The sequence below is a fragment of the Empidonax traillii genome, unplaced genomic scaffold (assembly GCF_003031625.1).
Source record: "Empidonax traillii isolate 1590-97213 ecotype Southwest subspecies unplaced genomic scaffold, ASM303162v1 scaffold55:size2822071, whole genome shotgun sequence".
NCBI classification, from domain to species: domain Eukaryota; kingdom Metazoa; phylum Chordata; class Aves; order Passeriformes; family Tyrannidae; genus Empidonax; species Empidonax traillii.
Window position 1 is genome coordinate 544,401 of NW_020955248.1, and position 14,947 is coordinate 559,347.

General features: G+C 45.0%; 1 protein-coding gene across 4 annotated transcripts; it reads left to right on the forward strand.

Moving 5' to 3' along the window:
* Positions 1-4,983: 4,983 nt before the first annotated feature.
* On the forward strand, positions 4,984-7,405 carry RPS19BP1 (ribosomal protein S19 binding protein 1). Of its 4 annotated transcripts, none has more exons than XM_027879386.1 (4): positions 4,984-5,056; positions 5,149-5,289; positions 5,554-5,651; positions 6,726-7,405. In XM_027879386.1, the coding sequence occupies exons 1-4, from the start codon at positions 5,008-5,010 to the stop codon at positions 6,858-6,860; spliced, it is 423 nt and encodes a 140-aa protein (XP_027735187.1). In that variant the 5' UTR covers positions 4,984-5,007; the 3' UTR covers positions 6,861-7,405. The 4 variants fall into 4 exon arrangements, with proteins under 4 accessions (XP_027735187.1, XP_027735189.1, XP_027735188.1 ...); XM_027879388.1 differs by lacking the exon at positions 6,726-7,405 and adding an exon at positions 5,755-6,287 and having other exon boundaries at positions 5,554-5,707; XM_027879387.1 differs by lacking the exon at positions 6,726-7,405 and adding an exon at positions 5,748-6,287 and having other exon boundaries at positions 5,554-5,705.
* The last annotated feature ends 7,542 nt before the right edge of the window (positions 7,406-14,947 follow it).

A 14,947-nucleotide genomic window follows, 5' to 3' on the forward strand; every position in this document is an offset into this window, starting at 1 on the left:
AATCAGAGTAAAAGACTTTCTGTCCGTCTAAAGTTACTACACACAGTTATCCATGCAAGAGTATGAATCAAAGCACCGCCCAGCCCTTGTTTAAATTCAGTTGGACAGAAAGTCAAATTGCTTTTCAAAGGTATGTCACACAGTTAAAGGACAAAGGTTCCTATGCACTTGAGGTACAGGGCAGGCAGTGATCCATAGCTCTTTGTAGGAACGGTGACCGCAACACAAATTGCTTCAAGTCAGCAAACATAGCTAAATATTAATGGCAGCAGCTTTAGACATTGCTGTTCAAGGGAAAATACAGAATGTGGGAACTGGTAAAATTGGACAGCTGCTTAAAGCAAAGCACATTCCACAGTCCACATGCGAAGAAACATGCTGAGTTGAAAATCTGTTATAAATCATCTCAAAAATCGGTCTGATTCATTTTGGAAGAGAATATACAGATATATGTGTCAATGTGGACAACACCAAGTGTTCAAACATCAGGATCCCGTTTCCACAAATCATAAGACTTCTTTTTTAAAAAAGTCTTTAACTAAATAATTACTTGTGGTTGTTATATTTTACTTCTAATGCTGCCCTCAGTTTCTGTTTTCTCACATTCTTCACAGTATTCCTTCAGACTGAGCCTCCTGTGTAACCTCCTGAATCTGGAAGCTGGAACATAAAGTAAGAGCAAGCAAACAGCTGTTATGAGCTGCCACTGACAGCAATATGATTAGACATGAACATCAGTTACTTCTTTATTAGCTTAATAATAAGGTGCAACAAACCAATCAGACATCTCCCAAAGCCAAAAATAATAGGGAGGTCACTCCAAGATGAACCAGAAATTCTATCAACATATTCAAACAGGAAAAATTCCCATTTTCCGACATCATAAGAAAGCAAGCAGAAAGTGAACTGATAATATTCACGTATGGAAGTTACTTAAAACTCCAGCTAATCTGTATGCTGGGTTATTTGTAATTGAAAAGCTGGCTACCCGCTGAGCCGTGAGATTTAAAGAAAGCTATAAAACATGGACATTAGTGTCAGAAAGCTTTCTAAGATAGCTTAACTCTCGGAAAGAAAGACATTCTCAGTCTGACATGCAGCACCTGTGGATTTTGCCATCCAGACTTAGATTATTCATGTTCTAAGATGGTGATTTATTTGGATATTTTACATTGAAATGAAGACCATTTGACATTCATTCTGTCCCCAAAGCACTTCAAGGAGCTAACTGAACTGATTTTTGAGGAATTACAAAGTGATGAAATTTTAATTTTATTCATCTTGAATGAAATTTTAATTTGAGTAGAGATCTTAAAACAGTATAATTAAATCCTGATTTTTTTATTTTTTTTTTTAACAGACATAGACACAAAGTCTCCTAACCTTAAATTTTTAGTAGTAGTACGTACTAGTCTGGAAAAAGCTATTTGTAGGGTCTGTTCAACTGCTTTCAACAGTGACTCAGTAAAAGAAAGGGATAGTTAAATCATGACAACATAAGGAGTGTATCATCACTGAGAGAGTGATAAAGCCATGGAAGCTCCTGCAAAGAGAAATACACCATTTAATATGCTGTGCTCAGCATAAAGCAGATTTATCAAACACAGTTAGTTGACTTATTCTAAGGTCAGCAGAGGATATTTTACAGTTTATGACATATAGAAGAGACTACGTGATCCAAATGCCTAAATTCTACATATATACAGACTTAAAGTAACATATAATACACAGGCAAAGTCAGTTCATATCAAGAAACAATTATACATTCCTAATATAAATCGATAAAGTTATCTTTTTAGCAGTGCAGGGAAAAGATGAGAGCATAATTCTGTATTGAAGTCGAAGAGCAAGGGAAGACTCTGTGCCTCTGCCTGAAGGAGCGTGACAGGTCTTGGTTGTACCAAAGTCACATGGACAGAGACATGACAGATGTTACAATCACCCTTTCTGGCAGGGCCAAGCACAGCTGCAGCCAGAACGCGGTTAGAAGAAACATCCAGTGATTAGGCCTGGGGAAAAGATGCCAGATCCTGTTAAAAGGAGATGAAGAAATATAATGTATTAATAATAGCTACATGATTTCACAAAGTGTTAAAAAATCTGTAGCCTATGTTAGACCATGATGTTTGGTAACAGATCTAAACCTGGGGAATGCGTCACACCACAAAGCACGCAAACGTTTAACTTCTTGGTGACCTAACCGGCCCCAAGAACCTGACCAGATTCTGAGGCAGGAGTCTGTGAATGCAGTTAAAGAAAGCGCCCTTCCCTCCCTCCTCAGCAAAGTGACCCCTGTGTTCTCATTAAACTTTATTCTGCAGGTAATTGCTGAGTAAAATCACTGCAAGTCTGCTAGTCAAAGAAGGCATTGCCTGTATTACAGTTCCTTCCTACCGACAGTATTTAATAAGAAGGGATTCAGATTTTCTGAGAGACCTGTATAACTGAGAGCTTTATTAATTGGTACAAGAGAAATGGAAATGAGGTTTGGTAATGGTTTGCTTTTGAGGTAGAAAAGAGCATATATTTTCCATCAACAGAATAATAAATCAGTGCAGCTTCTACCACACTAATCTGTTAAACATGTTTTGCAGTGTTGGTAACAAAGATGTTTTTGCATCAGGTGCCTGCATAAGGCATTTATGAGATAGCACCATTCTGGCACAAGGCATGTGTAAAAATGTATTAGGTAATACTAATAAATGATACAAACTTAGTATTTAATCCATAGAATAAGCTATCTTGAATATACTATGCAATATATAACCATGAACAGCTACAAAGAAACTGTAAATTGTATTTTAGGGGCTAAAAGAAAGCATTTAACTGAGGAGGTACTTTTGAAAATGATTTCTCCATGGTAAGATCATTGGCAGCTATCATTTATCTCACTCTGACCAAGATAAAGATAATCTGAGTATACAAGCAATAACAACTTTTCTGCTGACTAGAATACTCTCTATTGCTTTCTTCAATTTCACCAATAGGCTATTAACTCATGGCTTGTTCAGCTTCTCCTTTGCAAAACTACAATAACCTCTTTGTAACTTTGTGAGCTTTCACAAAACTAGAAGGACAAACCTGTCAGGGAGTAAGAGCTGAGCAACCTCTATGTTCCATCAGCTATAAAAAAAAAGCAAACAAGAAAATGGAGGAGTGCTCCGCTTTAACCCAGTGACTGGCCCTCCACATCAATTAAAAAAAAAAAAAAAAAAAAAAAAAGATCAGCTTACTGTAAAAGGAAAATTAAGAGTGAAAAGTGACAAGCTGAACAAGCAGTTAATGTTCTCTAGTCTTGAAGCAAGGAATAAAAACCAAGTCCTGCCTAGAAAAATGGATTAGCACCATCAGCAGAAACTGACACAGGATGCCAGGACCCATCCAGGGAGGGATTCAGAAGAGAATGAACAACAAAAGACAGGCATTGAGGTGACATCTTCAGGAGCTGGAGACCAATTTCCAGAGAATGACTGTCTTTTAATAAACTGAGGTTTAACTGTTATCAGTGCCTGTTAGAAATCATTACTATGAGAAACAATGAGAGCCATTTATATCACTTTCTCCCTGCAGGACATGTCTGAGGGAGAAGAAACCTCTCTCCTCCAGTGTCAGCTTGTTACTGCCAGCACTGGCTATAATTGAATAAGCTTTACTCAAATGATAGCTAAATTTAGCAGACATCAGCATCAAGTCTCTAGAGGGTTGAAAACTGGAGAAGGAAGCATTAAACAAATAGACTAAAGTAAGCCTGAATAGTAGATGCAGTTTATGGCAGAGCACATCTCTCTGCCTGATGAGTCTAGAACAAAGTTAAATCTGGATTTTGGGACCTCACTGAGACAAAACGTGACTCCATTCCCTTTCCTCCTGGCCTTTTATTGTTCCTGCGATGGCAATTGTCCCTCGTGGTGTCCACAAAATAGGATTTGTTACCCAGTGTGCAACAAGCACATTTCAGAGTTACATAAGCCTGGGTGCTCGGTGGTATTCCACAAATCAAGCACACCCACTGGACTATCCACATCATTTTTTTATACACAGAAGTTCAGAGTTAGTAACTTTACATGTACAAACCCTCTGCTGTGATGGGTCAGTAATTTCCATACAAGTTACATAAGCCCAGGTAACTTCTACGCATGCTCAAGGGAAGGGCTTTCACTTGAGCAGAGGTTTTTTTGACCTGTAGGCATGATTATTAATATCGTAATGAACATACTTGAGTTGTACTTGAGCATTTTGCCAAGTTAGCAATGTGTACATAGACATACCTCAATATCTTGATTTACTACATCCTTTAAGCTTGTTAATTACAGGATGTCCTTGAGTAAGGGATGCTAATTGCTATCTGTTCTACTGACACACAACAACACTGTGATTTACTGCTCCTTAAAGGTTGTTATTTCCAAGACCTTCCTGACTAAGGGATGCTCACTGCCACCTTTTCCACTGATTAGGTCTCCTTTCTTGTTGATTAGGCTTGAAAAAGATATTACATCGAAGAACACCCTGACTTGAGATAATCTTGACATATTCACAGAATCACAGAATCATTAGAGTTGGAAGGGGCCTCTGGAGATCATGTAGCCCAAGCCCCCTGCCAAGGTAGCGTCACCTCAAACAGGTGACATAGGAACACATCTAGGTGGGTTTGGAATGTCTCCAGAGAGGGGGACTCCACGGCCCCCCCCAGGGCAGCCTCTTCCACTGCTCTGCCACCCTTAACTTAAAGAAATTCTCCCTCATGTTAAGGTGAAAGTTCTCATGCTTTAGTTTATGGCCACTGCTCATCGTCTTGTCTCTGGGCACCACCGAAAGGAGCCTGGCACCGTTCCCTCGGCACCTATTTTTGCCAAGTTAGCCATGTTGTACGTGGACACCCATGGCCAGCGTGATTTACTGCATCCCTGGAGCTTGTTATGTCCCTCCGGGCGGGAGCGGGGCGCTGTGGGTGCCGGGCGGGAGCGGGGCGCTGTGAGGGCCGGGCGGAAGCGCGGCCGAGGCGCGGCCATGTCGGCGGCGCTGCTGCGGCGGGGGCTGGAGCTGCTGGAGCCGCCGGGTGAGCCCGCGGGGGCCGGGGGCTGTGCGGGCGGGCAGCGGGTGGTTCCCGGCGTACGGCTGGACTAACTCCGTCCCTACTCCCGCTTCAAGGGCAGGGAAAGGCGCCTCCGGGAGCCCGGCGGGGCCAGGATGGCCCCAGGGCGGTGGGCGCTGCGAGGCGGAGGAAGAGGGCGCCTGAGCCCGGCAGGAACAAGGCCACGGTCAAGGGGAGAGTCGTGAAGTCGGCAATAGGTGAGTCCCGGCCTCTCCACAGCGCTCGCACCGGGTGCCCTTGTGGCGTCCCGCAGTCACCCTACCGGTCGCTGTATCCCATCCCTTCCCATCCTCCCGGATGCCCTTTTGGTGTCACTTAAACACAGCCTGATTTGTGGGCGCACCCCTTCCCCCGAGCTATAGCCGTGTCTTTATCCCGGTGCCTCGATGTGCCTGTGTGTCTCCTTGTGAGCTGCCGGGGTGAGCAGCTGATGTGTTTTGTCCCACTCTGCTTTGTCCCAGAGGAGTATCATAAGAAGAAGCCCGTGAATCACTTGAGAGAAAACCTGCAGTACATGTTGAAGGGACGACTTGTTGCAGACAAAGCCATCACAGAAAAAGTAAGACTAGCTTCTGTTTGGGGATCTGTTTCCACTGAGGAACACACATGAATGGGACTCATCCCTGGATCTTACAGCTTTTATACTTTGTGCAAGGGAGTCAAGTTAAGTTTCTGTTTACAAGTTGCCTTGAGAAATTTCTGTGTGCACTGGCGAAATAACTTAGTAAGCTTTAAACTCTTGTTGATATGTTGTCCCCTATTTTGTTCTCTGATACTAGTTCAGATCATAGAATGATAGAATGATTTGAGTTGTAAGGGACATTAAAGATCATCCAGTTCCAACTGCGCTACCATGAACAGGGATGCCACCTGCTAGATCAGGTTCCTCAAATATACTGACAACTGTTGGCTTTTCTTAATTAACAAAGATTTCATAGCTTCATCTGGCAAAGAAGCCCTGGTTCAGACTTCTTACTGTCAGTCAAACTGGCCTTCTCTGTAGCTGGAGGCTTTTTGATGAGGAACCAGCTATGCTGCTGGCTCATGTAATAGGAATTTTGTAGTGTCTTGAATGGTGTTTCTCAACTTGAGAATTTAGCCAGTGGCTTTTCCCATGCCAGGAGTTGAAGAGGAGGATAGCTGACACTGCTAGAGTGTTGGGCTATTTTTATGAGATACAGGCTGTTAACTTACACAAACAAACCAAATGGTTTAGGCCAGTGTTTCTTAGGCGGGAGATTGTGAGAGAAGGTGACTGTATTAGAAAATGCTGAGGGAATTCCACCACCTTGTTGAGTTTTATAGTTGTCTCATGGAGAGAGATGATAAAAGAAGGTCATAGTTTCAGAAAGATCTGAATTGAAATCAGTGTTTCTGTCTCTGTGACTGTTACTACAGAGAGAAGTTTGCATATTTGACTCCAAACACCAAATTGGTATGTACTGTTGTCCCAGTGACCTGCTCAGGGTAACACTGGTGATTGCTTCTCACTTTTCCTTGGAAGCACTCCAGGATATAGCAGGGTATTTGTAGAATAGCAGGGATGCTGCAGGTGAGCTTGAAAATTGCTGTTTAGTGGTTTGGTCTTGATAACAATGACTGCTGGTTTTTTTCATTTTTGTATTGTCTGAAGGTTCTTGCTCAGAACAGAGGCAGGAAGTCCAAAGATCAGCCTCCAGAGAAGGCAGAAAAGAAGAAACCCGAAGGCACTGTCTTTACTGAGGAAGATTTCCGTAAATTTGAGAGAGAATACTTTGGGATACCATAAACAGCGTGACAGGGACTCTTGCAGCTCCAGTCTTTCTGCAGCTGAGCACTCAGCACACAGGACTGGACATCTCCTCAGCATGTTTGAGATGGAACATCAGAGATGCCCTTCTGCCAGCAAGGGCTTCAGTGTCAGACTTGCAGGGCAGCTCTGCATCTGTGCAGAGCTTGTTACTGGACAGCTAAAGGCATGGAGGTTCTCTTGGCTCTGAGATGTGTTGTCCTTGTAATTATCTTCCTGCAGCCAGCAAGTCTTGCATTCTTAATGCTGAAGGGCAGACCAAGCCAAATACAAATCTTGTTCCCCTTCCTCAGGATGTAAGACTTCTGCTATCTGTGTTATTTGGCAGGGAGTATTTAAAGTACTGTATCTGAATGGAGAAGTGTTTGGACCAGCACTAATAAATCCTTGAAAGGGTAGGGTGCTTTGAAAGACTGTTAAACCTGAGAAACCCTGCAGTTTCAGTTCTTATTGCAACCCCTGTCAGGTCTTTCAGTCATTGCTAAAACTTTTTATATGTCGTTTGATTAAATAATTGTTGCAGACACTGTCTCTCTTTGCCTTTGTAATAGTGATTATTATGACAGGCTACGATTGATGAAGACAAACTGTGTCACTGTTCTGATCCAAGCATTCCTTTCTTTAGGATGACTCAGTTGTGTGAATGGCCCTCTCTGATTCATGTTGACACATCTCTCTGACGTGCTGAGGCCTTCAAAGAGCGCAGGTTGGAATGGAGGTGACTTCTCCATTTTACCTATTTACAGTCTCCCCTCTCTCCAAGGAAGAGCTCTCAGACAAAGTTGACCTTTGGATTCTTATACCTTAGTATCCCACTGAGATTTAGCCATGCCACGAGAGCTCCCCTGCTGAATGTTGCCAGAGCTTGTAGCCAGGAGGGCTTGTGACTGAAACGTTAGTCTCAGCATCAAGTTAAAATCTGAACCTGAGGCTGTAGTGCTGGGTTGAAGGGAAGTTGTATTGTCTCAAACTACTGCCAAATTCCCAGCTGTAACAAACAAGGCCCAGCAGGTGGGAGTGTTGTTCCAGAAACTTCCTCACTAAACCACTCTAAATGTGCTTTCTGGGGAGCTCTTGCCACTGCCCTTTGCTGCCCCTTACCTAAGAAGATGGGAAGTGTGTTTTCTTCAGAAAAAAAAAGGTAAGGAGAAGGACCAATGCCAAGCTTTACAAGGGGCTTGGCTGACCTGAGCAGCAGCTGCTTGATGTCAGCACTGCCAAGACTTCCCTGCCCTCTGATTCCTGGTGCTGTCTTCCTAAGTCCGTGCCTCCTCTGTTGAGTTCTTTCCCACATGTCTGCATGGGAGAGAAGGTCACTCAGATGTATGAGATCCAGACAGGGGAAAGAGTGAATATGCTGAAGTGTGTTTACTGGAAATTGTGTAATAGCACATGGGAGGGGATTTCTTGTAATAGGATCAAGTTCAACTATCTGCAGCCAAAAGTGGTAAATATAGAACAGTTCAAAGGCCAATTCCTTTTCTTTTTCAGTTTGTTCTTCCTCCCAAAATTTAGAAAGTGTAAAAAAAAAAAAATAACTACAGCTTCTTAAAAGAATGGAAATGCTATTACTTGAAAAAGTAGTTGAGTGAAATGTGTATTCAGCACACGTCTCTTTAGAACTTCTGCACTCTGTGTCTGCTACAGTGTATGTGAGCTGGCCTAACACAAGCAGCTCAGTGTGGAGCTGTCATGGAGATAATTCACTGTGTGAAAAAGCTGACTGTGCCACAACTTGATTGAAAGAGAGAGATTTCTGGGGTATTGTTTTGTTTCAAGCCTTCATCTTCAGTATTTAGCGTTTCCTGTGGCCTTACTGATGTCCTTCATGTCACCTGCACCTCCTCTACCAGTTCCTCCTACACACCCTTGTTTCTGTGGTTGTTTGGCTCCTGGGCCCTTTTGCAGGCTGAGGAAAGCAAAACCATCCTTGCTCCAGAAAAGAGCAGGAGGCTAATGAAGTTCATTCTTTGTACAAAACCCAGCTTGTTTGTTTGCAAACGTAAACAAACAGGAAAGCTCTGCTTTCAAAGTTAATAAGGAACTTTAAAGTGAGGCCCAGAGCAGTTCTCCATGAGGATAATAACACCCAGATCAGTGAAGTTTTAAAGTTGGATGGTAGCTATCATTACTGGCTGGAAAGACTATTAGGGCCAACAAAAGTGATCAACATACTTCTTAAGGCTTGTGCCGTGAGGCATTATGTTGTCGAGGAGGGTGAAGCTACCTGACAGACTGAATTTTGCCATTTGAAACCAAACTTGGTTGTACAGTCAACAGTATCCTCCAGTAAATTAAACTTTATTTAGTAGGAGGAAGAAAGAGCAAGCAGAAGTGAATGGGTGGCTCTTGATCTCCAAGAGCAAATATCAAACATGTTCCAGCCTTGACTTTCCCCCTGTCTGGCAGGGCATGAGCTCCTAGGAAAGGAGAGCAGTGCCATCTGCATACTGGGTAGGTAAGGACAGGTGTTGGCCCCTGAGGAGAATGTCTTCAAGTGAGAGAGGAGAACATGCTTGGTGACAAGCTAAAGCTGAGCACCTTCTTGTACTCCCAGCTGTCTGTGTGATGGTCTAGCCAAGCCTAGTGCATGCTAACTCCTTTGCTGTGCTGGAACCTCAGGAGGTGGCTACCTTGGAGCAACATACTCATCCGTGGCAGTGTTCAAGGCCAGGCTGGATGGGGCTCTGAGCAACCTGGTCTAGTAGAAGGTGTCCCTGTCCACGGCAGTGGGATTGGAAAGAGATGACCTTTAAGGTCCCTTCCAACGCAGACCATTCTACAATTCTGTGATCTATCAGTTCTTTGCAGCCAGACTTTTCTGCCCAATGGAAGAGAGAAGAGGAGGTTAGGGAAGGAGCAGCTTTTTCTGGTTGTCGTCCAGCCTCAGTTTCCCACACTGGAAGCTGACAGGCTGCAGCCTATAACCTTTGGACCTGCCGGACAGCATTTCATTCCCACGCATCTGCAAACAGCAGCGCAGGGATGTGTCCCACTGCTGCAGGGCGAGGGCCGCGTGCTGGCTGAGCTCATCAGGCTGCTGGCGCTCTTCCCAGCTCTGCGACATCAGCTGAGCATCCTGCAGCAGAAACAGAGGTAGCTGAGCTAGGGAAGAAGGAGGAGGGTGCCATCTTACAGTGCATCTCCACCCACACGCAGCAGGGAGTCAGAATGGGAGGCGGCAGCAGCAGCTTTAATATAAATGCAGATAAAAGCTCTCGAGTGTTATTAATGTGGTAGAACCTGTTCAGAGGAAGCAGAATAGTTCCCAGATGCTCAGTCTTGAACTAGCTTAGTGTGAATAAGATTCATTGAGCCTGTTAATGGCCTATTGCTCCCTCGTTATGTGAATGGAAAGCAAAAAAGGAAATTTGTTCCAACGGGTACAAGCTAATGTAAGCTTGTACAGCCTCTGCTGCACCAGCAAGACTTCACTTCCTTACCATAGAAAGCAACAACAGCTACTACCAGTGCTATATGTGTATTGGGAGGGGGAACGACAGCAGATGTAAACCAAGAAAACATGTTTGCTCAGGGCACTAACCAATATCTTGCCTCTGAAATGACAAAGCGGTAAGAAACCTGGCTGCCAATGAACAAAGACAGACAGTAAAACTTGCTCAGGCAATTGAGCTTTAAAACACTAAAAAAGCTGTGGTGGAAAACCGAGGAGGGGGAAGGGTCCTAAAAACCTTTGGCAATCTCACCCTCTGGTTCGTTTTCCGTGACTACCTTCCATTTCAGTCTTGCTGAGGATCAACACAGCACCAGCCCCTGCAGCACAGACAGGCTCCTGAACACCTCAGGTAAGGGACTGGTTATTGCAGAAAGGATTCACAGCAGCAGGATCCTAAATAACTCAGAAAATACAAGTTACAGCACAGGAATTTTCTCATTTTGAGACACAAAGACCCATCAATTCAACTGAAAATGAAAGAAGGCAGGCTGCCTAATGTCTGCTTGCAGCTCAAAGTGTGGAACTCCAGCCAAGGCAGGCTGAAGGGTTAGTAGGGTAGAGACAGCTTAAAGGTTTGCATGTCTATCCATAGTTACGTTAAGTAGGATTAACAGTGCCAACCACTATCCAGTGGGGGCAGGGGGCATAAAAAGCATGAAGGTTGCTCTGCAGCTGTCTACAGAGTTACACGCACCTTTTTCTGAAGGAATAAGCTGTTGGCATGGCTAACCAGTGATCCAGCCAAGCTGGTCTGTCCTGAGCTGCACTGGTTGCATGCCAGCAAGATCATTTATCTCCTTTAATGGGAGGCAATGACTAGGGCGCTTTCTCTGCCTGCCTGCACACTGCAATGGAGATGCAGAGGAGTTACAGAACTAGGAGACTCTCTGCCCTATATAAATTAGGCTGACATGCCTGCTGTGCCTGGAACTCGCTCCCTACCATTTCTTAACAGGGTGTGTACGTGTAAAAGAGAGAAAAAGAGCAGCTGAAGGAGAAATGAGAGGCAGCTAGGCATTGCTTGGAGAACATGCACTTCTGTAATAGGGAAATTGGAGCTTGTGGGTAGAGCTAGCCTCATTCGGTGGCTTGTGACACTGCATGAGTGCACCAAAAATAATGCGAAGGCAGCATACCTGGGATACCTGAGGAGCCAAAATAGTGTTGTCTAGGTCAGGGGACCAAACTCCTCTGTTAATTCGCAGGGCCTGAAGCATTTCAGTGGGAGAGTCAGCAAAAGTGAGCATTTCTGGCCCAGAAAGGAACATTCGTGGTAAGACCCCAAGGCTGCCTTTGCACTAGAAATGAAGTGTAACAGGAGGTTATGTGCTGGATTGCACATCAAGGCTGTGAACATAGGAGGAGGACAGAGGAGGGTGGGGTATCCTCCAGACACTACTTGAACCATACTAAAAAAAAATTTAGTATGCACAAGATGGAACTTATGCCTATAGGAAGAACAATATAGATCCTCTTTTTTTCCTGAGGGCCTAAGTCTATAGAAAGATAAAGAAAACTGGTATTCTTCTGGCCAAAAATGTATGGATATCCCACCCCCACAAAAAGGCTATGAATGGACTACCACTGTGTGAAATTGTTTCAATCAGTATAACCCACATTTTCTTTCTATAGTCCAGCTTGGGAGCACTGGAGGAGTATTTATTTCCCAAAGGACAGGCTGCCCTTGCAGCTATTTCTGGGCCTTCTGCCAGAGCAAAAGCTATTTGGAAGATTTTACCATCATTCTTTCTTCATTTTCCAACACTGCAGCTGTGGATTTATTTCCATAAGCGTGCTGCAAAGGTGCATCTGATCCTCCACACAGGCACATGAAGATGTTGTCAGCAGTGATGGCTTCCTCTTCTCGTTTTGAAAGAGAAGTGGAAGCGCCTGGGTCTCTCTAAAGGTAGGGCAAAGAGGAAGGTGGTTATAAATATCGTGACAACAGCAGAAACCAGCTCCTGAGAAGGGGCTGTAGGTTGTCTGAGCAGCTCTGCGAGCAGTGAATAGCCAGGGCTTGTTTGGTTAGGGGGGGGAATACTGGACACCTATTTACCATGAAGTACAGAATTTGCTAAGGAATCGGGAGCCTGAGGGTCACACATGCTGTGTGCGTGAAGTCTACTTCACTGCCCTTAATTTAGAGGAAAAATAACTGAGACGGACATCCCATCAGCTGTGCCAACTCCAGATTCAAATAGCTTTTATATAACGTAGATTGGGGGAATTCCGTTGTTTTCAAGGATGTAGAAGAACTGGGCTCCTCTGGGGATAGGGAAAGCCTGCATTTCATGCACTACAATCTATTTCTGGACATAGTATCATGCTGTATGCAAGCCACAAGGATTCAATTTAGGCACATTTGTTCTGTGAGGCTGTGAGAAAAAGGAGACAGCTCCCGGAGTTTGCAAAATGTAAAATCAGTCACCAGGCAGGAGGCTATCAGAATTTTTATCCTGTGGGCTGGAGTTTATGTGACAGTGTCCTCGGTGTTCCTTGGCTCCTGCTGCAGGCTGGACAAGCTGCTGGGCTGCAGAGCCCAGTGGCGTGATGCCGGCTGTGCCTAACGCAAGCCTGGAAGAAAAGTCTAGATAAAAAACACAGAGGAAGAGTCAGCTTTAATCTCTAGCCCATGCAAAATCTTAACTAAGTTTCTAAGTATGGAAACACGGCGTCATTTCAGCAGGCATTGCATAAGGTTGCCATATTGGCTGCATCTGCAAAGCCACGAGCTCAGAGGCTTGGCAAGCAGGGATGCTGCTGACTGCTCTTCAAGGGCAGGTTCCTGATTCTCCTACAAGGAGTTCTATAAAACACACACACGGCTACAGGGAGCAAAGTAGCATGGATGTGTCACGCATTCCTACTTTTCTCTTCCAGCTCTGATCTTCCTTCCCTGGAGTGAATGTAATTTGGCAAATTGGAGCTACATACTCTCTGGAGGGCTGTAGAAAGCAGAATCGTGTATTTACTGGCCTGCACAGACACTCCCTCATCTGCCTGCAGAGCATGGACTCAAAGAAAAATTGATTTTAGCCGGGAGGGCTCACAGACAACACTGCCTATCCCTACACCGTGGTGTAGGGATAAATGTGCTATCTTTCTAGGCTTTGGAAGAACTGAGTAAGGGCTGCAAAACACACCCACTGTCCCTCTAGCCCTGGCTGTTGCCAAGTTTAAGCAGGTGTTGTTATGGCTCTAAGGGAAGTGGTCGCTCTGTGGTGGGAAAGGGGGATCAGTATGGAGAGGTTTTCTGTGCACTCATACCAGTTACCATGTTTTCTGTGGCTCAGCTGAGACTAAGCACATTGACACCTCAGTTGCAGATTTGACTCATCAAGGGAAAGCCTATCCTGCTTATTGGGCTTTTCTGCCTCTAATTATCCCAATTCCCAGCCTGACAAGTCCAGCTGATGTGAAGGAAACCTATTACATTTGTCTTCCTCCCAAAAGACAACAGTCCTTTGTCCTTGCACACAATCTCCAGTAAGCTCTGGAGAACAAAGCGGCACTTAAAGCAGGACCTTGGCATGCCTGCCAGTTTGCAGTGCATCCCATACAGCACATGGCAGTCAGTGCCCTCACCCAGGTGGTGAGAGACTACTCAAAGACGCGGAACTCATTGTCCCATAAAACCCAAGAGGAGGGTGTTAGTTACCCATGGCACTTTCAGTGTGGCATGAGCCCTAACTCTTGACACAGAACCTTCTTGCTTTAATTTAAATGGCATCCACGCCACCTGGGCACCTGCTATGAGCATGGACAGGCCAAGACACCACAGAGGCCCTGGCTCATTCAGCCCTCGTGCTGCCAGCAGTTACCTGCCTCACCTGCCTGCTGGAGGAGCCCTCGCACAGAAGGTCCCTGGGCTGTTGTCCCATGATCAGCTAATGGCTTGGACAAGGAGGGCTGGAGGACTTGCAGCCCAACTCGAGGATAGAACGAGCTCAAGTGTCAGAAACCGTGACCCCCACCAAGCTGCACCTGGTCAAACCATTTTCTAACACCTTTTAAGACCTTTTCCCTCCCCACTCCAGCACCAGCTGGAACCCTGTGTGCATGCACCAGCCAGGCTGGGATGTCCAGGTGCCCGAGCTGGGCAGCTCACTGAGCCATGTCAGTGCAAGTGAGAAGGAATCAACTCCTCAGGAAAGGGCATGCACATCCACATGTGCTGTTAAATAGGGGTATCAGTGGCCAAAAAAACCCCTGAACACACAAAATAGTCGAAAACAGCACATCCCAAACCTGAAGCAACTCTGCCACCTCCACAGACAGGTGCTGCTCCAGCACACCAACCCCTTCACCACACCAGCTTAGTCAGGACTAGAGCTGCAATCGAGTTGCAGCCTTGGTAGGAATCAAATTTATGTTTACACCTTAAAATTTGACTTGTCAGTGGGTGACTGAAGAAACCTCCAGATCTTTACTTTGGTAGACGAGTGTCATCCACCAATGAGAGCTACCGTAACCCTGCCCATTTGGCCAACCTCACACAATAGTGTGAGGGCAGCCCCTACCCCAACTCCATCAGCTAGGGCAAGGAAACACCTCCTGCCATCTGAGGTAGAGACCCACAGAGACATGACAAGTCAAAGTGCATTTGAAC

Excerpts from the sequence above, each read along its gene's own strand:
- RPS19BP1 (XM_027879384.1), top strand. The coding sequence starts at position 5,008 with ATGTCGGCGGCGCTGCTGCGGCGGGGGCTGGAGCTGCTGGAGCCGCCG. Across the intron at positions 5,290-5,553 it reads AGTCGTGAAGTCGGCAATAG|AGGAGTATCATAAGAAGAAG; the intron begins GTGAGTCCCGGC and ends GCTTTGTCCCAG. Across the intron at positions 5,698-5,739 it reads TGTTTCCACTGAGGAACACA|TGTGCAAGGGAGTCAAGTTA; the intron begins CATGAATGGGAC and ends GCTTTTATACTT.